The 23,069-nt window shown below is 42.6% G+C and overlaps 2 protein-coding genes across 6 annotated transcripts; both read left to right on the forward strand.

The window, feature by feature from the left end:
* Nucleotides 1-3,313: 3,313 nt before the first annotated feature.
* On the forward strand, nt 3,314-11,483 carry optn (optineurin). 2 transcript variants are annotated; one of them, XM_079335685.1, is made up of 13 exons: nt 3,314-3,493; nt 5,217-5,341; nt 5,562-5,761; nt 5,868-6,029; nt 7,011-7,195; nt 7,438-7,534; nt 7,636-7,751; nt 7,847-7,996; nt 8,595-8,679; nt 8,817-8,975; nt 9,155-9,297; nt 9,533-9,609; nt 10,561-11,483. In XM_079335685.1, the coding sequence occupies exons 1-13, from the start codon at nt 3,489-3,491 to the stop codon at nt 10,671-10,673; spliced, it is 1,617 nt and encodes a 538-aa protein (XP_079191811.1). In that variant the 5' UTR covers nt 3,314-3,488; the 3' UTR covers nt 10,674-11,483. The 2 variants fall into 2 exon arrangements, with proteins under 2 accessions (XP_079191811.1, XP_079191812.1); XM_079335686.1 differs by lacking the exon at nt 3,314-3,493 and adding an exon at nt 3,916-4,121.
* An 894-nt stretch (nt 11,484-12,377) lies between these two features.
* mcm10 (minichromosome maintenance 10 replication initiation factor) lies at nt 12,378-22,187 on the forward strand. Of its 4 annotated transcripts, none has more exons than XM_079335577.1 (18): nt 12,378-12,643; nt 13,700-13,743; nt 13,955-14,236; nt 14,323-14,529; nt 14,929-15,072; nt 15,180-15,387; nt 15,480-15,645; nt 16,424-16,591; nt 18,046-18,162; nt 18,465-18,667; nt 18,916-19,001; nt 19,391-19,504; nt 20,295-20,783; nt 20,868-20,995; nt 21,153-21,266; nt 21,570-21,715; nt 21,794-21,836; nt 21,942-22,187. In XM_079335577.1, exons 2-18 carry the CDS (start codon nt 13,737-13,739, stop codon nt 22,023-22,025), a joined length of 2,706 nt encoding a protein of 901 aa, XP_079191703.1. In that variant the 5' UTR covers nt 12,378-12,643; nt 13,700-13,736; the 3' UTR covers nt 22,026-22,187. The 4 variants fall into 4 exon arrangements, with proteins under 4 accessions (XP_079191703.1, XP_079191704.1, XP_079191706.1 ...); XM_079335578.1 differs by having other exon boundaries at nt 14,932-15,072; XM_079335580.1 differs by having other exon boundaries at nt 14,323-14,520.
* Nucleotides 22,188-23,069: the final 882 nt, after the last annotated feature.

Here is a 23,069-nt window from a genome sequence, read left to right on the forward strand (position 1 = left end):
GCTAAATTAATACAGGCTGCACTATCTCCTCTGCAAAATTGCAGAACAATTTATTTGATGGCTAAATTGTGTGACAGTGCTGACAATGCCAGTTACAATTTAACTAAATCCAGAAACAAAGCTCATGGATACAATACTTTTAGGCTTTTTCTTATCTTGCACGTGAACGCATCTGAGAGGATCAGTAAAGCAGCAATTTCCAGAGAAGTTGTTTAGTGTAATTTTGGACATTTTCAAGGAAATATAGATACATGGTCTTGTTACTTTTTCTTTCTTTTTTATTTTGAAAGCTCTCTATCAATATGCATTCGTATTATGATATACCTGCCTGTAAATGTCTTATATGCTGTTTTATTTGCTGCTTAAACACAGTATTTTTATATTTTAGCTTCTCCCGTTTGAACATACAGTGTGATCCACTGTATCGGTCTTCAGAAAGCTCTTTGGTTTACATTAAACTGAAGTCATGATCTAATCTACAGTACTTTAACGTTTGAGAGGCGTGAGGATTCAAGCTGAGGATTTATTACTTGCATGACACTGCCACCTAACGGACACTAGGATTCAATGCAGGATCAATTCTTATTACATAATAGATGATCTTCAAAGATTATATAAATCCTGAAATATTATGAGCACTATTATGTTCTAAAGCCAAAAGAATGTGATTTTGTTTTATTCTATTAAGATCCTGTAGGCTACTCACACTGATTTGTGTATTTATTATTTATTTATGTTTGTGAAATTGACTCATACAGCAGGAAATATTTTCTTCTAATTGTTATAACATGTTATTTTATAACAAGATGGATTCTCCGACAGAGACTGTGAGAGGACGTTGCTTGTGTGTGTGTGTGTGTGTGTGTGTGTGTGTGTGTGCGTGCGTGCGTGCGTTAGCGCTAAAGTGTCTGTGTGTCAGAGAGAGGAGCTGGTAGTTGCAGCTACATTAAACGTGTTTTATACTCATAGCATAGTTTTGATGACGCAAAAAAAATAAAAAAAAATAAATAAACGAGGCCTCGAGGCAGCAAAAATTAGTCGATGAATTTTTGTAATCGAATTATTCGAGGAATCGTTTCTGTTCTATACTAGAGGTTACTAATGAGACATACCTGGGACAATTAAATGTTAGAAATTATGATTTAAAATAAATGCCATGTGTCTGTAGCCATTGGTTTAGCTATCTGTTTATATTTATGAAAGATCATGGTTAAAATGATGCAGAAATATACATCTCTGGCCATACCGGTCAAGTTTTGGATATTAAAGAACTGGTGTTTCCTGACCAAAACGGGATATTTACAGCTATGTGTCTGACGTTTATAAGAAATGAATCCGTTTGAAAATCGGTTGAAAATGTATCAAGTTATGGTTATTTAAATAGTACATGCACCATTAACATCAATGTACTGAGCGGGGCCAGCTGCCTGTCCCAAGATGGCCGCCACGTTGCGACGTCGCTCCATATCGGCGAAAAGCGCGATTGAGTCGTCTAGTGTTCTATATATATCTCTGACGTCAGCGGTCTGACCCAAGATGGCCGCCACGTTGCGACGTCGCTCCCGATCGGCGAAAAGCGTGAGTGAGTCGTCTAGTGTTCTATATATATCTATGACGTCAGCTGCCTGTTCTAAGATGCTACTGTCCTTTAATGTGTTCCATTCTCTTTGACACGTCACAGAACAGGTCAAACAGAGGTTATAAGTAGAGGTGGTTTCTGCCAGAAGAGTCACTTCACCCTCTCCTAAAGAGGCGTGTAAGTGCTCTGTGACCCAGGACTCCGGTCCCCGGTGGAGGCAGGTACACCACCCCTCCGGTGCAGGTTTAATGACGCCACCTCGTGGTGGGCCTGCACCAACCTGCTCAGTGCCCGACAGTGTGAGCATGGCCTCCACTCTAGGGGGGCTCGGGGCTCAGGTCTCAGGCCTCACTGGCAGGAAAAGACTCGCTCTGGGCCTGCTGCAGCGGTAGTGCCTTAGTTTGTTTGTTTTGGTTGGTTAGTTAGTTTGTTATTTTGTTTTGGTTGGTTAGTTAGTTTGTTATTTTGTTTTGGTTGGTTAGTTTGTTTGTTTTGGTTGGTTAGTTTGTTATTTTGTTTTGGTTGGTTAGTTTGTTATTTTGTTTTGGTTGGTTAGTTAGTTTGTTATTTTGTTTTGGTTGGTTAGTTTGTTATTTTGTTTTGGTTGGTTAGTTTGTTTGTTTGTTTTGGTTGGTTAATTTGTTTTGGTTGGTTAGTTTGCTTGTTTGTTTTGGTTGGTTAGTTTGTTTTGGTTGGTTAGTTTGTTTGCTATTTTGTTTTGGTTGGTTAGTTTGTTTTGGTTGGTTAGTTTGTTTGCTATTTTGTTTTGGTTGGTTAGTTTGTTATTTTGTTTTGGTTGGTTAGTTTTTCTGTTTGTTTGTTTTTCTTTTGTGGTTTACATTTCATACTGTGCAACATTTCTATTTGATATTTCCGTTGTATCTTACTTTATACTGTGCTATATTTATATTTATTTTATGGTTTACATTTCATACTGTGCAACATTTATATTTTATATTTCCGTTGTAGTTTACTTTATACTGTGCTATATTTATATTTCTTTTATGGTTTACATTTCATACTGTGCAGCTCGTAGCCCCACTGAAACGTTATGCGTTCTTTTATATTTGATTGGCTGATTATTCAGAAGGGACCGGCTGATTGGAGGCTTCAGAGGCAGAATGATGCTCAGCCCATATTCAAAGGGACATCCAGCATCATTCAAAACAAACTGTTACACTGCATGTATGAAGTGTACAGATAGTCAAACAAATGGGCGAGACATCCTTTATGCTGTACAGACTGACGAGACAACTGATGAGATGTGTCAGAGAAAGAGTGTGTATATGAGGAGTGTTTGTGTATGTATGTAAGATTTGAAAATGCACTGCATAGTATTTATTTAAACCATAAATTGACATGGGTAAAATTAAAAAAAAAAAAAAAAGGTCCATCAGTCCAGAGAGTAATGTCAATTTCCTTGTTTCTTATCATAAAGGGGTTGTGCCCCACCAATTTTTCACACACAGAAACGCCACTGCTCCTTTCCAGTTCACGAAGTACAAGGTGACTCCTTTGGGGAAGTCCCGTCCTTATCCGTCTTCTGCCTTTTCCTCTGATGTGTAAAACATGCGGATGGACTCTTCGACACAAAGGCTAGGTGCGCGCGCAGCAGCGGGCCATGGTAATCTCTCTACGTCACTTTGAGGAAACGAAAACATCGTTTTCAAGCCACACAAGTCAGAGATGTTTTCCAAATGCCGATAATGTAACTAGTGTAGACAGGAAATCAGGCAAATTATTTAAAAATTAAAAGAAAATGGTTGAGGCTGATACAAAGGGCCTTTAATTACAAAGAAATTGTGCAGAGAGAGAGAGAGAGAGAGAGAGTGGGGAATAACATAATGGGAAGGAGCCACATGTCACATTGAACCTGGGTCACCCACTTCTAGGACTTTGGTTTGTGTACATGGGGTGAGTGAAGTAACCACTAGGCTACCGGCTCCCAAATTTAGCTGATTTTGACGCCAATGTTTTTTTTTATTTAGTTTTTTTTTAACTCCATAAAACAGTCCTTCAAAAAATTGCTGAATGATTCTTTTGTGTGAGAATTAGCTTTTTTTTCCTTTTTTTTTTTACCTCAAATACACAATGTTTTTAATTTCTTTTGTAACTGGTTGAACGGCTAAGCTTACATTGTTGTTGTTGTTGTTGTGTTTTTTTTGTTTTGTTTTTTAAACCTAAAACTCTGTATTATCTTTTTGTAAAACCTGATAATTTCTTTGTTTCTAAACTAAATTAAAAAAGAAAGTTGGAGAAAAAAAAAATCAACCAATACATTACTGAGCTATACGTCAAGTAAATCCCAGCGTGATAGATTTCCAGGAAATTAATGGAAATGGTAAATTATTGAGTCGTTAACAGACTAAGTGTCAGAGTGGCATTTTATTTTGAAGTTTCTAACAGGAAGTGCAACATTTGACGCACAGTACTTGACGCTGCAACAAAACAACAGCAGAAGGTTGATCGACACATTTAGTCATTAGTCCTCAGTGTTTGTGTCTGCGGCGTTGACTCTGTTCGCTTCAGGACTTGACGGCAGGTGAGTTGAAACATTATGACTCGTTAAACACAAAGTGTGACGCACTTTGACTCGGCTTGAACCATGTCCGTGTTGTTGTGAGTTACTGGTGGTAACTTTTCAGTGTTTACCATGAGTCGCACCCTGGACAGGCCCACCTGAGGAAAGTGAAACTGAAATGTATGTAACCATAGCGTAATCAAAAATAACCCTTCACATTTGTATCAGAGCTGAAGTTTGTTAACAGCAGTGCCTGGTGGCTTTAGACTTTAATTTATCACACAGTCGCCTCCAGTAAGTCATGCTTTTACCTTGTTGTTTTTATTTTATTTTATTTTATACCACTAAAAACAGTAAAGTGTTGTTTCGTGACAGTCATGAAGAAAGTCGTCAAATTAGGAGCAGACCACAGTATGTTTTTGAGTACTGTTGTCGTACCGGAATGTAATGTAATAATCATGTGACGTACTGATAAGATAATTACGTTTCTATGTGCTTCCTGTGAGTCAGTCTGTTACGTCACGAGGACTTTTAGACACCTTTAATTGACACTCATGATTAAATGATTAAAGATGTCGTTGTAAATAAATGTTTATTCAAACTATATATATATAGTCTGCTTACAGAAAACAGTGCTTGGGTGGTTTTTTATTTATTTTGAAAAAAGTATAATCTTTCGTTTTGTCCTGCAGAGTGAGATCTCTCTCCATTCTTTACGTGACTCTCTGCATTGTCACATGTAGAAGAGCATCACAGCTAAGCAGTTGTTGTTTATCTGCACAGGGATTGCTTGAGTATGTGGAACAGCAATGAATGATTTTGTTCATGTTTTTAAAAGAAAGGGTTGAATGGGTGCAAACCCCCAATCTTTCCACTGATTATTGTATCAGTGTAAAATCTGAGTCGATGTTAGTCTCATAAAATCCATCCTGATCAAGTTATATAGTAAGCGCTGCACCTTGGTGTGTGCAATGGGCTGTATCCGTTTACAGAGACCGAAACGCCCAAGAGTGGTTTCATTTGTGGTCTATCTCTCTTTTCAACATCTCGTATGACTGAGCAGATTTGGTAATTTGTTCACTTTCACTTTGTTCTTCCTGTTCTTCTTCCTGTCAGCGTCATGGCATCCGGAGGTCCCATGATGAACGGCGATATCTCTCGCTCTCCCGGACAGTTCGGCACCCTGGAGGAAACGCTGCAGCAGATGAACATCCTCATCCAGGAGAACCGAGACCTGAAAGGTGAGAGTAGAGAAGTTTCAGAATGCAATATTTATGAATTGAGCTTTTGATTATTGTTCCAGTTCTCCTATAATACTCTTATCAGATCTGTGTGAGTGTCTGAGGTTAAAGCTCAATAGATATTGTGATCTTAAAGGAGGACTTGATAGCCATGTAAAAAGGTCATGATTCAAAGGTCCTTAGCTCGAGCATTGTTCACTTATTCAATTTTCTCCCTTAGAGGCTCTGCGTCAGACCAACCTGACGATGAAGGAGAGATTCGAGGGTCTGTCTGCGTGGCGAGAAAAGCAGAGGGAGGAGCGGGGCTTCCTGGAGAACCGGCTGGAAGAGGCTCGAGGCCGCATGGAGGCGCTGACGCTCCAAAACCAGAAACTAAGCAAGAGGCTGGCGGAGGAGGGGTCGACAGGCGGAGGCTTAGAGGTGAGGACGCAGCACGTTTTTCTTGTATTTGTTATTTTTCAGATAAGGAAAGTGTTAACACATAACACAGTGATACTCTAATACTGACATGTGTTGTCATCTCTAGGCAGGGTCGTCCAATCAGAGCGCTGAGCTGGATGCGCTGCGTGCCCAGGTTGCTCGCCTGCAGGCAGAGAAGAACGACCTGGTGGCCATGAACTCTGAGCTGCAGCTGAAGGCCGAACAGGACTCGCACGACGATTCCTTCATCGAGGTCATCACGGTCACGGTAAGAAGCATCACACATACCATGCCTTATTGAAAAGAAAAAAAAAACAACTACTGCACAGAAACTCAGTTTGATTAAAGAACATTTAACACATAAATAGAACAGAAATCAAGATTCTCCTGTGTAAACGTCTGTCTGAGTTGTGACTGACTCCGATGAGTTGGGGAGAGCATCGCTGGCTGTTCTGTTCGTGCTGACATCATGTTTGCACGCGGAACGACACGGCCCTGCGTATAAAGCTGTTTCAGTCCAGGACGAGAGAAAAGATTTGTCAATTTGTGTGCAATGTGAAGCTACGAGCTAACCAAAGTGTGCTAACATTAGCCTGCTAACAACAATTCAGGACCCGGGCAGTTGCAGCTCGAACAGAGGACAATTTATTCCACCACATGTGCCTAATGGTGCCTAATTATGGTGCGTTCTTATTCACAACTCCTTCATGTGACTGCGAGTGGGGAGGGGTTGGAGGTGTGTTGCAGCTGTGGCCAAACAGCAGTTTGTTTTGGTTTCATGTCAGTGCTCAAGGGGGCGAAACCTACTTGATGAAAAAGTCGCATTCTTCCTTTAATAGTATATAAAACGTATACCGTACTCAGGATTCTTACAGTTCCATCATTAAAATGTCTTAAAAAGTATTCGCTTTACTTGTAACAGGTCTTCCAATGTAGATCCTGCTTTTATTTTATTTTTTTTGTGACTTTGGTAATTCACTGAACACTGGTAGTGTATCGGAGAAGAACTTAGGGAGTGCAAGTTCGAGGAAATCTATCTTCAGGATAACGAATTCAGGAAATGGTTGACAGTGACAGACAACGATAATGAAACGTCTTGTAACAGATTTTAAAAAAAAGCTTTTAATTTTAGGAGAATGGAAGTGAAAGCTGTTAAGTCCTACATGATATCTGGTATTCATTCTTTGTGTGTCTATTGAAGCTATTCAGACAAACTCTTGTGTAATTTTTGTGCGTTTTGTCCTCATAGGATGGAGGTGTGGATGGTGTAAATGATGTGTATGGTTCAGAGCTCAGCAGACGTCCAGACCTGAGCATGACGGCCTCCCGGATGGACAGCGAGGAGCAGACTGTCAGCCAGCTCCTCCAGTCACTGAGAAACGAGACGCAGCGAGCTGAGAGGCTGCAGGCTGAGTTGCACACCTCTGCTGCAAGGTTAGGATGGTGCAGCAATCTGAAGCCCCAAAAGACAGGGGGAGGGCATCTCTGGATGTAAAATTTAAAAAAAAGTTTACACACATTTTAATGCATGTGTGAAAAAGGGAATGGGTTTCTCATTATTTATTTGTTTTGTTTTTTGGCTCTATGATTCTGTCACCTCGGTTTTAACTTACCCTACCTCATAAAGTGTTGCTCAAGTATGTTATGAACATTTTCTGAAACAAATTTTCCAACAGAATAAGCCAGCTAATGGAGCAGAAGAGAAATGTAGAGGACTCAACAAAAACCACCCAAACAGAGACCTCAGAGACCAAGGAGGATTCTGGGAAAGAGGTACAGGCTTTCTACTAAACTGTGAAGGAATCTAAACTAGCAGGGGCGTTGTGTTTCCATTTCCTCATGGTAACGTCTGTGTCGTAATTGACATGTTTCAGGCTGCGTCTGAGGTGGAGAATCTGAAGTCTCAGATGATGGCACTGTTCAAAGAGCTGCAGCAGGCCCAGAGCAAGCTGGATGAAGCAGAAGGCATGAAGAAGAACCTGCAGGACAGGTCAGGCAAAACCCTTGATCGCACTGCTAGCACAAAATGTTTCTGCTGTGATGCTTCATCTGACCATGTGTGTTCTGTTTTCTACGTGCCTGTAGATGTCGGGAGGTGGAGCAGGACGTGGCCACTCTGAAGGCCCAGCTGGTTGAGAAACAGGCGATTCAGTCGGAGAACAACCGGCTAAAGCTGCAGCTGGACAGCATGCAGGCCGAGAACCAGATGGAGCAGAGGAAGGCCGGGGAGGAGAGGTCAGAGACAGCACATCAGGACCGTCATTGTGTTTATTTCAATTGGTCAAGTCAGGCTCATTTGTATAGCACATTTTTAAAAAAGAGCTTTACGGGCAGTGCTTCAAAAGCAAAACAAAGAAAAAACCAAAAGGGAAAGACATTTACATAACAAGAGGAAAGCAGCAATAGAAAACTTATATATACAGAATATCTACACATATACATATAACGTAGACTAAAAGTATGGGGCCGGTTTAAACTTGTTTCAGAGGCCGGGGAAAAAGGTGAGTTTTGATTAGAATGAATTTTATGAGTTGATTTCTCTGACGGGGGGAGGCAGTTGATTTAAGAGACGGGGGCTTAATCATCTTGTAAGTTTTAGGAATATCCTGATAATAAAAGTGTTCAATACCAACAGAAATTTTGACAACAGTCCATTATTTTTAAATTGCTTTTTGAATATGAAAAGAACAAGTTAAAATGCAGCAGTGAGTACGTGCAGAAAAGCACGTTGTCGACTTTGGAAACTCTGAGGTATCTATCACTCTTAAGCAAATAGCTTGTATTCAGCCATGCTCCCTGAGTAAACAGAAGCCACTTCCATCTTCCAATACAGGAACAACCTGGCTCAGCTGAAGGACGCCTACACCAAACTGTTTGAAGACTACAACGAGCTCAAAGAGGACAAGAAGAAAAGAGAGGTACGATCATACTTTCTGTGATGACCAAAATCAAATCCTGATTTATTTCCACTGGAGCCGATACAGCTGTGAAGTTCGAATGGATAAGAAGTGAGAGGCAGGCGTGTTTGATTGTTTGCCTCCTCTGGTCCCTGCAGTCTCAGCTGGTGCAGAAGGAGGTGGTGGAGCAGCTGCAGGAGCGGCTGACTGCTGCAGAAAAGGCCCTGGCTTCTAAACAGACCCACATCGATGAGATGAAGCAGGAGATCTTCCAGAAGGAGAAAGATCTGGAGACCATATCCGTCTTCCAGGCTCAGGTCAGATGGAGTCACCCTCACATCTGGATCTTTGTTTTTGTGATCGTGTGTATTTATTACGTAGGACTTTGAAGTTTTGATTTAACAAGGACAATAAATTCTATAGTTATTATTATGAACTACTTCGGACCCATGGCTTTGTTTATTCTCATTCTTCTTCTCTTGTGCCCTGTATGCAGGCAGAGGTCTACTCCTCAGACTTCTATGCAGAGCGAGCAGCGAGGGAGAAACTCCATGAAGAGAGGGAGCGTCTGGCTGCTCAGCTGGAGTATGTAAAGAAGCAGAACGCCCATCTGCAGGAGGAGATGGACTCACTGGGCCGGTAAAGATTCAAAGTCTCATTTAAAATTCTAGTTCAGTTCACGTCGGACCAGAACGGGGGGGAGACTTCCTGTTTAGCTTTTATACGATCCATGGAAATAAACTGGAAACATTTGGCAGGATTGACTGTGAAGATGAAATGTTGGCACAACTTCTCACTGTCGTGAACCCTTGATCAGTGGAGTCCCAGCTCTGGTTTTCTTTCCTGTAACAGTATTTCTTCTGGTTGCCTGCAGGCGATCACTGAACGAGATGCAGCTGAGACATGGGGGAGGAAATGCACATGGCGCTGGGGCGAGTCTGGTCGGAAGAGGTAACTCTCAGGCTGTTTTTGACACGCCTTACTACATTCTACTGTTGAACATATTATGCAGTATGAACTTCAAACGTAGTATCCAGTATGTCAGCTAGTCGCTGATCATTTTGCAGTATTCCAGGCTAAACTGGTTTCCAGTCTTGGAATGTGGAAGTGAACAGCTGATTGTACGATTTACATTTTGGGAAACAGTACATGAGAAAACTGGTCTGATGCATACTGTGAATTTTTCCTGTATCAGCAAGACATCCAGATATTTTTGGCATACTCGAATCTCACATTGGTTCACATACTGCTTCCTGGATTTTGGCACAATCAGTACAGATTACTAATATAGAAGGCAGTTTGAAAACAGTTTTATTTGTTGTACGTCCTGAGCGTAGTCTTGCAGACAAACTTCCTCTCTCTAAATTTAAACTTTAGAAAGAATCTCTGCTTTTTGGGGAATAAGCTTTAGTGTTTTCTCGTGTAGTTAGAGGAGTAGAGTGATCGCTTAGCGCAGCAGAAATAAGTAAAGCACCTCACTGAAATGATCTCTTCGTCAGGGCTGGTTGAAGAATATTTCCGATTATTACTATCTGCAAAAAACAAAACACATTTATTCCTGTTTTCCATCCAGTTATAATGTAGTTTCTGTTTGCATTTTGATTTCAGAAAGCTAACGTTCCTTCTCTGTCTCATGTCTTTATGCTAAGCTAAGCTAACTGACGGCAGGCAGAACTCGTGTTCCGATTGTTGAGCATACATAAGAGTGGTTTCAATCTTTACGTCTAACTCGCCTTACTATTTTAAAAGCATAATCTGAAATAACAATCTAATCCTTCAACCAGTTTTTAACCTTGTGGATGTTCATGCACAACAGTCTTGCAGGGATTGACGTCATAGTTTAGCCTTATACGAATATCAGTCCGACTTGTCGAGATTGTGATCTTTGTCTCTGACTCTCAGGTACCGACTGGCAGCATCAGGGGAATATTCCAGAGCACGCCTGCCCCAAGTGCAATGAAATCCTGCCAGACCTGGACTCCCTGCAAATCCACATTATGGACTGTATAAACTAAACGTCCATTATGACAAACATCTAAATTAACAGCAGCTAGATTTGCACCATAATCTGAGTCTTCCTTTGCTTGTACCTGTACCTCTGCTCACATCCTGAGACAACAGTCCTCTGCTCCATGAGGTGAAGTTCCCCCAGGGATGGGAACACTGACTTTTAGATATTTATTTGTAGCATTTGAAAGATATACAGAGTGTGTATAAGCATCACTGTGGAATAGAAAGTGTATTAGACTACATGTTATATCCTTTCTTCAGGTTGTGGCCCATGTCGTCCTGCACATATTTGATTTTAGCTGTAACAAAAAAAGCTGAAGATGAAATTCTTCCAAGGAAAAACAAGTCAGGGATCTCAAACAGAAACTACACCAAAACTTTAATAAGATTTCAGTTTGACGCTGTCTTCCTATCATGCACACGTAAGTTAAGTTCAGTCTTTACAAGTTCTGTTTGTGTACCATGTATTTAGTAGCTGGAGGCTTTTAATAATATATGAAAGGGTTCCTTATTAATTCCTTGTTTTTTCTTCTCTTAGGTTCAGTGTATGTTCAATACTTATTGGGTTGCTTTTGTTGATGGGTGGGGCATGCACCATGTAGGCACTTTAATATGAACAGAAATTTTATTTTCACTCTGCAGATGATTTGTGGAAATTAGAACAAATTATATATTAACTTGTCACTGTAAGCCTCTGCCTTTGTTTTTGCATGGGGCTTAAAGGCCTGGCTGATTCTGTAGTTTGGAGATGATTGATGCATTGTAAGTCCATGTTGTAATTCTGTGAATGAAAATAAAACACATTACGATCTTTGTCTCATAGTCAATGTACTATTTATCATAATTATACCAGAACATCCTCATGTTTCAGGCCCAGTTGAAAGGCCTCACTGGAAGGCTATGAATGAAGTACTCTTACATGCTTATATCTGACTTTAGTGACACCTGGTGGTAGTATTCAAAAATTAAACTGATCCAGAATTACACATACTCTCCCATCCTGTCCAGAAATATGCACACGCTCAGTGACACTAATTTGAAACCTTTATTGAATTATAGTTTGAAATTGTGTTAAAGGGTGTCATTCGTATAAATTATTCAGTTGCTTTTGTTCAGAGCATTTAACAATAATCTACCAATGTTGACAAAGCAATGGCCTCAGAAATGTGCAAACTCATGGAAAGTCACTGTACTCCAAAAACTCAATTTGCATATTGATTAATGCAAGGTTAAATCATACCATATGTTTATTGCCATTTGCACAGGTAACCTACAGCATATTGGATTTTTGTCAGCTCAACAAAAGCAGTTGAAGTAAAAAAAGAGAAGAGCAATATAAACACGAGATAGTGGAAAAAGTAAATAATTTGCAAATATGACTAAGACATAATAAACTGTACAAAATACTATACAGGCTACTGGGTTCACCGTGGACAAAAATCAATAAAATAATTAAGATCATATTGTTACTTCTATAATTTTATTTCACATTAATTTTTAATTTGAATGATTACAATTCATAAATGTTGGTCGAGAAGCCATTCTAATGCTATTTGGCACAATACGGATTGTGGAAACGTAAACAGGATCAGGCTTTACCGAACCGAACCATACCAAACTGTACTGATACATATCGAACTGTGTGCGGGACCGCTTGGTGGAAACGGGACTAGAGCATAGATGACTGGAGTGAGGCCCCTTTTTGTTTTTATTCAGGCAGCTCGTCGAACACCTACAGATACTTTGACAACACTGCGGGGTCCTTCGTTTAGCGCCAGATTGGATTTTCTCCCTCGCTCTGAGAGCTTCTTTAAAACGCTGCAAGAAAAGATTAATATTTCATTTTTACACAGTAAAGCCTTTATATTATACATCGACAGGGGACTTTATGAGTAAAGTAAAAGAAGCAATATAATTAAAAGTCGGAGGAAGCTGTAAAATACACCGAAGTTGAATTCAGGGACACAGCACTGAGGTAAGTCTCATTCACCTGAGTAAATAATAAGAAAATGACAAAAAGTACAAATAATCAGCGTAATCCATAAAAACGTTTATGAAGAAGTCGTATTCGTTTTCACAGCTGTTGACATTAAAGTTTTCAGTTCATGAAAAATGTTGAATATTTATTTTAAATGGACCTGGTCGACTTCCTGAACACGTCACTTTATTTTACATTTCTAAATTTAAATAGACGTGCAATTTTCAGTGTAAAGACGATATAGCATTTTGACTTTTTGATTTTTTTTATATGACAGTGAATCCACATTGTGTATCAGAATCAGACGATTCACGATACGAATTATCTCACGATTTATTTTACAAAATGAGACTGTTGCTAAATGATGAGTGAAGGAGATTCTTTTAGGGGCTGCTAACCTGTTTTGTCTGGTTTGGTCTTTTAGTGTTTGTTTTTCCTCAATAAGTGGAGGTGATTGGATCTTCTCATCGTGCTGTAGATTATACCCTGCATCATGTTGGTCGTGTTATTTGTGTAGTTCCTCGTTTTCTTGTGATATCTGCACAGTTTTTGTCTCGTCTGTTATTTTCTCTCCTCTTTTTATTGTTTGCCTTGAAGCTAAAATATTTCCACACCTCTGATTTAAAAGACGATGGAGCATTCTTGGCCCAGTCATCAATTTCTAAATCTCGCCCACCATATTATAAAGATTAATTTTTCAGAGTACTGATGTGAACCTTGACACCTTTGAATCCATTTATCATGATAAATGAACTACTTTATTATTCCCCAGACGGGATTCAGAGGTTACAGTCGTTCTAACACACAAAAAAATATAATGATAAAAATATGAATGAAATAATGAATGTAAATACAAGATCGAGAAATAAGAACAAGAAATAGGGTTGAAGAAATACATCTACCAAGTCTGTGTTATTATAATCATTTAGTTTTTTTTTTTATAATTTCAACAAAGGTTGTTCGGACATGTGTTTCTATCAGTCAGCGGAAAAAGCTGCCAAATGATTCTTTCCACAAAATAATATCATCCTCTCACTCCTTGTCGGTCACCAGGGGATCTGAAATCAGCTGCAAAGGGAACATCTCAGAAATGGACAGTAAGTATTGTGTTTTTTATTGTGTTTTTGCATTCTTTCCTTAAACTCTGTTTTAATGTTTTTCTGTTTTTATGTCTGTAAAGCACTGTGAATTGCCTTGTGTCTGAACAGTGCTATATAAATAAACTTGCCTTGCCTTTTCAAAATAAACACGTACTTTTTAAATTTAACTTTGCAAATATGTAATCGTACACAATCTTACTCTCTCCAGGTGAGGATGACCTGGACGTCTTGACAGCGCTGCTGGCTGAGAGCGAAGGTGTTAAAGAAGACCCGGAGCAGGAAGACGACTTGGACGCTCTGTTTGATGACGACAACAGCGAAGGGGAAGAGTACAAAGAGGGCGAAGAGGAAAGGAGCGATGCGGGCGGAGGTGACTCGGTGTCCGAGCTCTTTGGAGACGTCGACGACGTTGAAAATGAAGACGCTAAAGAAAGAGAGAGTGAAGGGGGAAAGTGTGAGAGCCTGGACAGGTCGAAGGAGGACATACAAGGTTTGTGATGAGGTTTTATTGACCTCATTCGAGCCAGACGTGCTGGGCATGTGTTGACCTCTGGAGTTTATTTCTTCCTTTCTTAGACGAGCTGAGGCGCATGCAGGAGCAGATGCAGCGGTTGCAGCAGCAGCTTGAAGCCAGCCAGAAGGCTTCATCCGTCAGTCCAGTCACTAAACAGAGGAGTTCTCCGAGTCCTAAACCAGCCGCCCCCAATTTAAAAACCTCCAAGATGGCTCAGGCCAAACCTGCAACTTCCACACAAAAGAAAAATACACAAGCAGGTAAATTTAGTTTCTTTGCAGGATGGAATTAAACAATTGATAATGAATCATCATAATCAGTATTTTATTTATTTCTGAATTATACTTTCTACCGTTTGTAATTATTATTTATTTTCTGTCTGATTGTTTTATTTATAGGTACTCTTCTGGTTTTGGTCATTTGGAACCAAAAACAATCATCCAAACTCTCTTTTCCTATTTGTAATCAGTTTGATTTATTTATTCTGAACATGTAACATAAACAAAGGTGAAGATAAAGAAACCAGAACAAAAAAAAAAAGTGTTTTTGAGGCAGCTTGGAGGAAGCTGCCAGAACAGACGTATTAAACGGTTGATAAAGACACAGCACATGATTGCAGTGGTCGGTTGATTGATCTTTTTTTCCCCTTGTCTTCGTTGTGACCGCAGCAGCAGCATCTTCATCCCCTCCAGGAAGAGAAGGAGGACCGAAGCTCCACGAGTCCTCCGACTTTCTCCATCAGCTGAGTAACGCTGACTCCTTCAAACGCAAACCCAGGGTGGCTCACACCGCCAAAGCCAGCACGTCACCAGGTCGGACTTACACTCCGGCGCTCTAACAACATGGAGAGAACTATTTAAAAAAAACAAAAAACAATTCTCAATGTATGAGTGTGTTATCTTGTCCTGTGTCCCACCAGAAGAAAGAGGGCCGCTGGTGGAGATCAGGATGGGCAGCTCCTTCCAGCCTGTAGAGAGCACCAGCCAGGTCACCAAGGCTCTGCGTTCACCTGCAGCCTCCCAGAGCAGAGCTGCTCCGTCCGCTTCATCAGGACAGCCTCCGCATTCCTCTCTTCCTCCTCTTCCTAAAGATGTAGCAGTGGAGAAATACTCTGGCCTGCGGCTCAGGTGAAAGCTCTGAATTCAAAATGAAAAAATCAGTTGAAAGCGTGCTTATGACTCTTCCTGTCTGACTTTGGGTTCTCTTTTTGGCGCTTCAGAAAACCCCGGGTGTCCTCCTGCGACATGGACCGTAAGATGGCTGACCGTCGCCTGATCCGCCTGTCACAGGTGCCCGAGCGTCTGACTCGAGAGAAGCTGGAGGACAGTGACTGGGTGACGTTTGCAGTGCTGGTCAACAAGGTCACGCCGCAAAGCAGCAGCAGTGTAAGCGTACGCCCGAGCCTCCGAATGAAAGCCTGAGAAAACTTCATCTATCCACAGTCCACCCGGCACACATTTACAAACAAACTACAGTTAGATTCTTTCAGAGACAACAAACCGCTCGGTGCTCGACATGGATGAGCTCTGGCACGCTGACGCCGTCGTGCATGAAGCCGTCGTCAATCGAGCTGCCGAGCTGAAAAATTAATTTAAGTTTTCCATTACTTCCTCTTTCCATAATCTGTGATGTCATCGCTTTGGAGTTATTGACCTCCCCGCAAAACGCTTTGCTTTCGCTTCTTTTCAAAGCGCGAGTCAGCAACGGCACAGTGTCGAAGCTCTGCCACGCTTTCCTCTTCGTGCATTCACAATGATTTAGTGAATTCACATGATGTCACGGCGTCGTGGAAGCGCGACGTGTCGAGAAACAGCAGGAGCTCCACATACCTGCACACACACACACACACACACACACACACACACACACAGCTCTTTTCTCTGCACCGTCATGTCACTTATACGAGGAAGTGACATGATGGTTCCCTGTGAGTCCATGTGGCACCCGCTCCTTGTTTCTAATGTGTTAACAGTAGTCACGGCTTCTGTCAGCACAGTCTGTGTAAGATTATTCTCCAGCTGGCGGCTTAAAATCTTGATTGGTTGGATGAGAGTGATGAGGTTTAATATGTTGACTTGATTAATAATATTAAAATCATATTCTACTAAAGCCGCTCCTGCGCGCTCTCTCTCTGGTCTTTAACCGAGCGCTTCCTCCCTGCAGGGGAAAACCTTCAGCATCTGGAAACTGAACGATCTGCACAACCTGGACGTGTTTGTGTCTCTGCTCCTGTTCGGCGAAGTCCACAAAGAGCACTGGAAGACGGAGCCAGGCACCGTCCTCGGCCTCCTCAACCCCAACCCCATGAAGCAGAAAGAAGGATACGACGGGGTGAGCTGACGGTCCCTCTGTAATAAACAGCGAGGTGTTGATTTGAAGCTGTGGGGTCAGATGAGGTTGGGACAGAGTTGCGTGTCATGCTAACCCCGAGGTTTTTTTTAATTTATTTTTTTATGTTGTAATTTGGCTGGCGGGTTTGGATGTGAATTCATCAGTTAAAGTAGAACAGTCTGGTGGTGTCTGCTGGTTTAAAATAGTTTGCCATGCCATGCTGACACCAGCAACCCAACTGGCTGAGACATTAAAAGAGGAATGTGGCGGGGAAAGCCAAAGCTCTGTCTAACTGCACAACACACACACACACACACACACACACACACACACACACACACACACACACACACACACACACACAGTTACCACCCGCAGAGGGCACTTTTAGCTCGGAGTCTCTAATCTCAGAGGAGTAAAACAGTTTAAATTCAACTCGCAGAGCTGGAGAACCTTTTCCCCTGATTAGCTTAAATGTACTGTTAGCATTGTAGCACGTGACTGTTATTGTAGTCATTTAAAGGCAGGGTCGTTAATTTCCTCCAGATTTTGGTTGAGTTTTTTATTTTTTGGTCCTGACAGAAATGAAATGAATCATTCATGTGCTCTGAAAAAGAAACATCTGTAGCAGCTGTAAACGTGTAAAAACTTCGACCAATGTCTGCGCTCGATACGAAGTTTAAGAACCAATCACAGCCTCCCTGTCTCCCTGCTCGCTCTCTACCCCGTGCATGCACGAGCTGAAACCTGCTGCTGGACCAATGGCGTGAGTGCATGTAATTGAGGGGCGTGGCTTTAGAGGGAGCACAGAGGGAATGCTCCTTTTTAAAATCATGCTCGTTTTCAAAAATGACCAACCCTGCCTTTAAGTTTTTGAACATCTTCGGACGTTCGGTGTGAAGAGGGCGGGGTCAGAGATTTATTACACCAGAAATTACAAACCAATAATAAAACAAGCATATGTCCCGCCCACTTTTTGTTGGCTGCTCCTGGCTGCAAACCCACCGGTGAGGGTGCGACCCACCTTTGTCTGTGCAGCTCCAGACTTTAGTCAAACGTCTCCTCTTTCCCCAGGAGCGACGTCCAGCATCCTGGCTGAAAGCCGCTGACCTCTGCTGTTGAATTCAGGTTTTTAATTGCGCGGTTAATTTTGATGTTTACGAAGGGAGAAAAGATGTTCAAAACGTGGCGCTGCTAGCTCCTTCGGCGTGCCTACATATCCCAGGAAGCTTCGAGCGGCGGATGGGATCGTCGATTTTGATTGACGTGATGAGTCCTGGGAAACGCTCTAACCTGCAAAATGAGAAGTTTTCTAACAGTGATTGTTTTCACTTAGATTTTTTGGGGTTCTTAAGGATGCATTCAGTTTACATATCACAAACAGATTTTTTTTTTTTTTTTTAAAGTCAAGTCATGTTTCCAGAGGTTTTCCTGTTTGTGTTGACTGCGTGTAGGTGAGCCTGACTGTGGATCACCCGCAGAAGGTTCTGCTGCTGGGTGAAGCTCAGGACTACGGGACCTGTAAGGCCATGAAGAAGAACGGAGACCCCTGCTCTCAGATCGTCAACTTGGTGGGTTTGACTTCTGCTCTCTCTGTGTGTGTGTGTGTGTGTGTGTGTGTGTGTGTGTGTGTGTGTGTGTGTGTGTGTGTGTGTGTGTGTGTGTGTGTGTGTGTGTGTGTGTGTGTGTGTGTGTGTGTGTGTGTGTGTGTGTGTGTGTGTGTGTGTGTGTGTGTGTGTGTGTGTGTGTGTGTGTGTGTGTGTGTGTGTGTGTGTGTGTGTGTGTGTTTAGTTTAAACTCTTTCCTAAACGAGCACACACCCTCGTGTTCTCTTGTGTCTCACACTTGTCTCTGTGTGCTTGATGGTTCCCAGTATGAGTGCCAGTACTGCCAGTATCACGTCAAGGCCCAGTACAAGAAGATGAGCGCCAAGCGGGCCGACCTGCAGTCGTCTTTTTCTGGAAAAGCGCCCAACAAAGTGAAGGGGAAGGCCGGCAGCGGCGGCCTGAGAGAGCGGCTGTGTCAGGACGGCTTCTACTACGGCGGAGTGTCGTCGGCCGCCTGCGCTGCATCAATGTGAGTCACGTGGAGACAAAAACTCCCAGAGCAGACAAAAGATCACACAAAGGTCACGACCTTTCTCCTCTCCATTTTGGATAAGCTTGGAAATTCTATTTACACTTTAACAGAGCGTTTTTGAAATCAATTTGCACACACTGATTGCAGGGTACAGAGCCAGGAGCTGTGTGTGTGTGTGTGTGTGTGTGTGTGTGTGTGTGTGGGCAGGATCCGAGCGGTGTCAGTAACGGGTCTGTGTGTTGCAGAACGGCGTCCAAACCGAACAAACCGGCCCAGAAGACGCTGGACAAGATGTTTGTGAAGGGTTCGGCTCAGCACATCAAGAAGCTGGGTAAGGACTGATGACACGAGTCTGAATGCGAAACGTAGAAAGTGACACTCAGAGTCCATGAAGGTTTTTTTAACGGCCCCTGCTACATGTCTTACTGTGGTTTACACAACGTTTAAATGTACTACAGCAAAGAAGTGGGGCAACATGATCCTCAGGTCTAAAGTGTAAAAGGGAAACAGGGGTGCCTGTGGCCCAGTGGTTGGTCCTCTGGGTGGGCAGCCTAGGTTTGGGTGCGCCTGCATGTCTGACTCTGTTCACTGTCTTATCTCTACAATAATAACATTAAAAGACCAAACTTGCATGAATTGCCCTTGAAATGTAATATTATTTTTTAAAATCCTCTTTTTGGATTTGAAATTGATTTGAATTTTTTTTGGTTCTTTTTCCAGCTGTGCAGTCCGGTGAAGTCTCCGGTTGTTCCAATGAGTTTAAGAGCCTTCTGTCGATGCCGACACCCGGAGCACTGCAGCTGAAGAGGCACCTGACGCAGGGCGGCCAATCAGGTACAAGCTTTAGAAAGTGACTCCAACTGATTGGTTGTATGTGCCCTCCCATGCTCATCCCTCATTGGATACAGTACATCTTCACCAGTCATTAATAACTGAAGTCCAAGTGTTGATCTCAAGTCTGTACGGTGGATGTAAAACAGCCTTAACAGTGAAGAGCCTGACACAGCAAGCAGGCGGCGAGAAAGACCGGTTGTGCAGGGTTTTGTCTTTACACTTGAACAAACCGCAAAGATTTAAAAAAAAAAAAACACGATTTTTGTTCCATGCCTGCCTGAGAGGAAATAACTCTCCGTGCCAGCAGGTGGCGTTCGACTGTAATCATTGTTCCCAAAAAAAAAAGGTGCCACTGCAGTTTTCCTGCAGACCTTGTTTACATTTTGGGCTGTTTTGAAGCGCTGTCACATGGCGGTCACGTGTGGCGTTCGAAGACCGTGGAGAAATGCATGCATGCCTGTGTACATGGGACTACAACTTAATTGAACTACAGTCAGCATTTTAATTGCATGTGATATTGATGAGGGGAACATGTCGGATACAGCTGATTTACACTTTTATGATTCTGAAGGTAATACTGTAAAGTGCTACATGTTTAAATTCACCGTTATGTTAATGTGTCAGACTGACAGCTGGCTTACGATTGGAGGAGAGTGCGATGACGGTTTGTCGTGTGCCGAGTGCACCAATGAGACACAGACAGACATATAAGTCTGTCAGTATTTTGCACATAATAGAGAAATAATTAAGAAGGAGGAAGTAAAAGAAAACCCCGTTGTTCCCTCCTCAGTCCCTAAAGATGCGAGTGGCGCCGCGGTTCAGTCCATCTCCGCCTCAGACCTGCTGAAGCAGCAGAAACAGAGGCAGCGAGAGCTTCAGGAGAGCCGCCGGCGCCGGGCCGAGGAGATCCAAAACAGAGTACTGCAGAGCTCGGCAGGACCAAGACCCGAATCCTCATCCTCACCTTCACATGATCGAGGGAGCCTGCTGTCCCCCAAAGCAGCGTCTGAGGCCACCCGGAGCCCCGCCGCACCACACACGCCCACGCTCGGCCGGGGCTTTTCAGAGGGGGATGACATCGTCTTCTTCGAGAACAGTCCGCCCCAGTCGCGAGCCTCTAGCGCTCTCAGCCTATCAGCCGCCAAGCTGGCTGCTCTAAAAAGGCTGAAAGCCAAAGGGGCGGGGCTGGGGAAAGAAGATCCAAATGCGGTGAAGAGGAAAAGGAGTAAAGAGGGCGAGATCAACGCCCGAGTGGAGAAGAATCTCACGTCACCGAAGGGTACGTTGACGAGAAGAGAGACATGCCGTCTGAGCGCCTGATTACATGCACTTCTTATGTCCCGTCCTTCTACTCACTGTGCAGGCGAATCAAGTCAAGGAGAGGAAGAACCAGCTCAGAAGAAAAAGCGAGAACAACTCAACTACATGCAGTCGGATGAGTTTCAGAAGATCCTCAACGCCAAATCTCGCCACGGGGCCGTACTGCAGGCGGTATGACGTTTAGTTCTGGATAGATTTTGTTCTTCATCTTTCACAAATATTTTTAAGAAGAATCCTCCCTCTTTGCTTTCTGCTATATCGAACCCATTGTAAAGTGTGTGTGATTGAAGGATGACTCATTACATCCCCCCCCCCCCCCTCCTCTCAGGCGGAGTATCAGCTGCAGGAGCGCTACTTCGACCCTCTGGTGAAGAAGGAGCAGATGGAGGAGAAGATGAAGGGCGTCAGGGAGATGAAGTGTCGGGCTGTCTCCTGTAAGAAGGTATGAAGGTGTAAAAACATCGAGCGGCTTTTCTCCGTTAGAAGCAGGAAGAGTGACGTGGGCGGCTGTGGCTCAGTGGGTAGAGTTGTCGCATCTCAAACCGGAAGGTCGAGGGTTCAATCCCCAGCTCCTGTGAGCAACATGTTCAATGTGTCCTAACCTCAAATTGCTCCCCCTGCTGTGTCAGGGTGTATGCGGCTCGCTGCTCATGTGGTCGACCGCTTGGTGCGCTAATTGGCCCTCGGGGATAAATAGAAAGTAGAAAGATTAAGATTGTTCTTTCCCGTGCTCTCTTTCCTGCAGTGTGGTTACACCTACTTCAAGCCGGCGGATCGTTGCGTGGAGCAGAAGCATGATCTGCACTGGCACGACGCTCTGAAGCGTTTCTTTAAGTGTCCCTGTGGTCAGAGAGCCATCGCCTTGGACAGACTGCCCAACAAACACTGCAGGTGAGTCTCACCTCCCGACACGTTTTATCTTTTCACCCCCGTGAACGTTTCCTTTAAACACATCCTCTTCCCTTTCAGTAACTGTGGTCTGTTTAAATGGGAGCGTGACGGGATGCTAAAGGTAAAATCTCTCTTCTTTTTTTTTTATACAAACATTCTTGAAAACGTCACTGCTGTGAAAACAGGAACAGAACAGATTTTTTTTTTTGCTTTCGACGCTCTGCAGGAGAAAAACGGACCAAAGATCGGCGGCGAGCTCCTTCTGCCTCGAGGAGAAGAGCACGGAAAGTTCCTCAGCAGCATGAAGTGACGACACAGGGCGAAAGCTCCACAAAGTCCTTTTTTTATTAATTTAAGAGTCATTGTATGAATCTTTATGAATTATGTTTTTAAAGTGTGATGTTGATTATGCAGGTTTGAATATCTGGATATGCTCGAAACAAGCTGATTAAAGGAAGAATTTACAACCTTACATGTCAAAAGTCACATTTCTTGGATGCACGTTCACATTGCAATTAAAAAACACAAATGTAACTTTGAACCAATACATCCAAAGTGTACTGTACGTAGATACAGAAATGAGTGTGGACATAAACATACCAGACCGCTACATGTGAAGTGTAAAAATGAAAGCAGAGAGGTAAGCTTACAGACAGGACAAGAGATAAAGACACGGAGTTACAGGAGGGGGGGACGCGGTAAAAAGACTTGAGCTTGTGTTTTTCTAGTCTTCTGACTTCACAAAGGTACTTTTACACACTCACACTGAAGGCAGAGGTTTCTATTTAAAGTGACCATCAGCCATTCACACACTGAAGTAACCAGGGACTAAGTGCCCAAGGACACACTGCTTTGAATGACTGTGCAACTCGACCCCAAGTCCGACCTGCCTCAGGTGTCCAGTTACACATTCATTCATTCATTCAAAGCATGCGAGGGTTGAATTCATCTGATGAATACTCATCACGTTAATCTGGATAATTCATTCTCTTGCTTCTGTTTCTCTTATTGCTGGTTTCTTTTTTCCATTTGCTTTCAGTTCATTTAGTGTCTTAATCCTTTAAGTCTTCTGTCCTCTCGGTCTCAGCTCATGTTGTCGGCTTCTTGTTTTTCCTGGGTTCTTTTGACGGTTCTTGTAACGGTTGGGTCGGGTCTGTTGGGTTTTTCACATCCGTCATGTTCTTGCTGTTTATGTTTGATTTGTTCTTGTTTTTTATGATTGACAAGCACTTTGTAAACCTGTGTTTTTAAAGGTGCTAAATAAATATTATTATTATTGTTAATTGTAGCCTATTTAATTACTTCACAAAATGAGTGCAACCATCCCAACTCCTGTGAAAGTCAATAGAGCAGG

Source organism: Symphodus melops (assembly GCF_947650265.1).
Source record: "Symphodus melops genome assembly, chromosome: 22".
Lineage (NCBI taxonomy): Eukaryota > Metazoa > Chordata > Actinopteri > Labriformes > Labridae > Symphodus > Symphodus melops.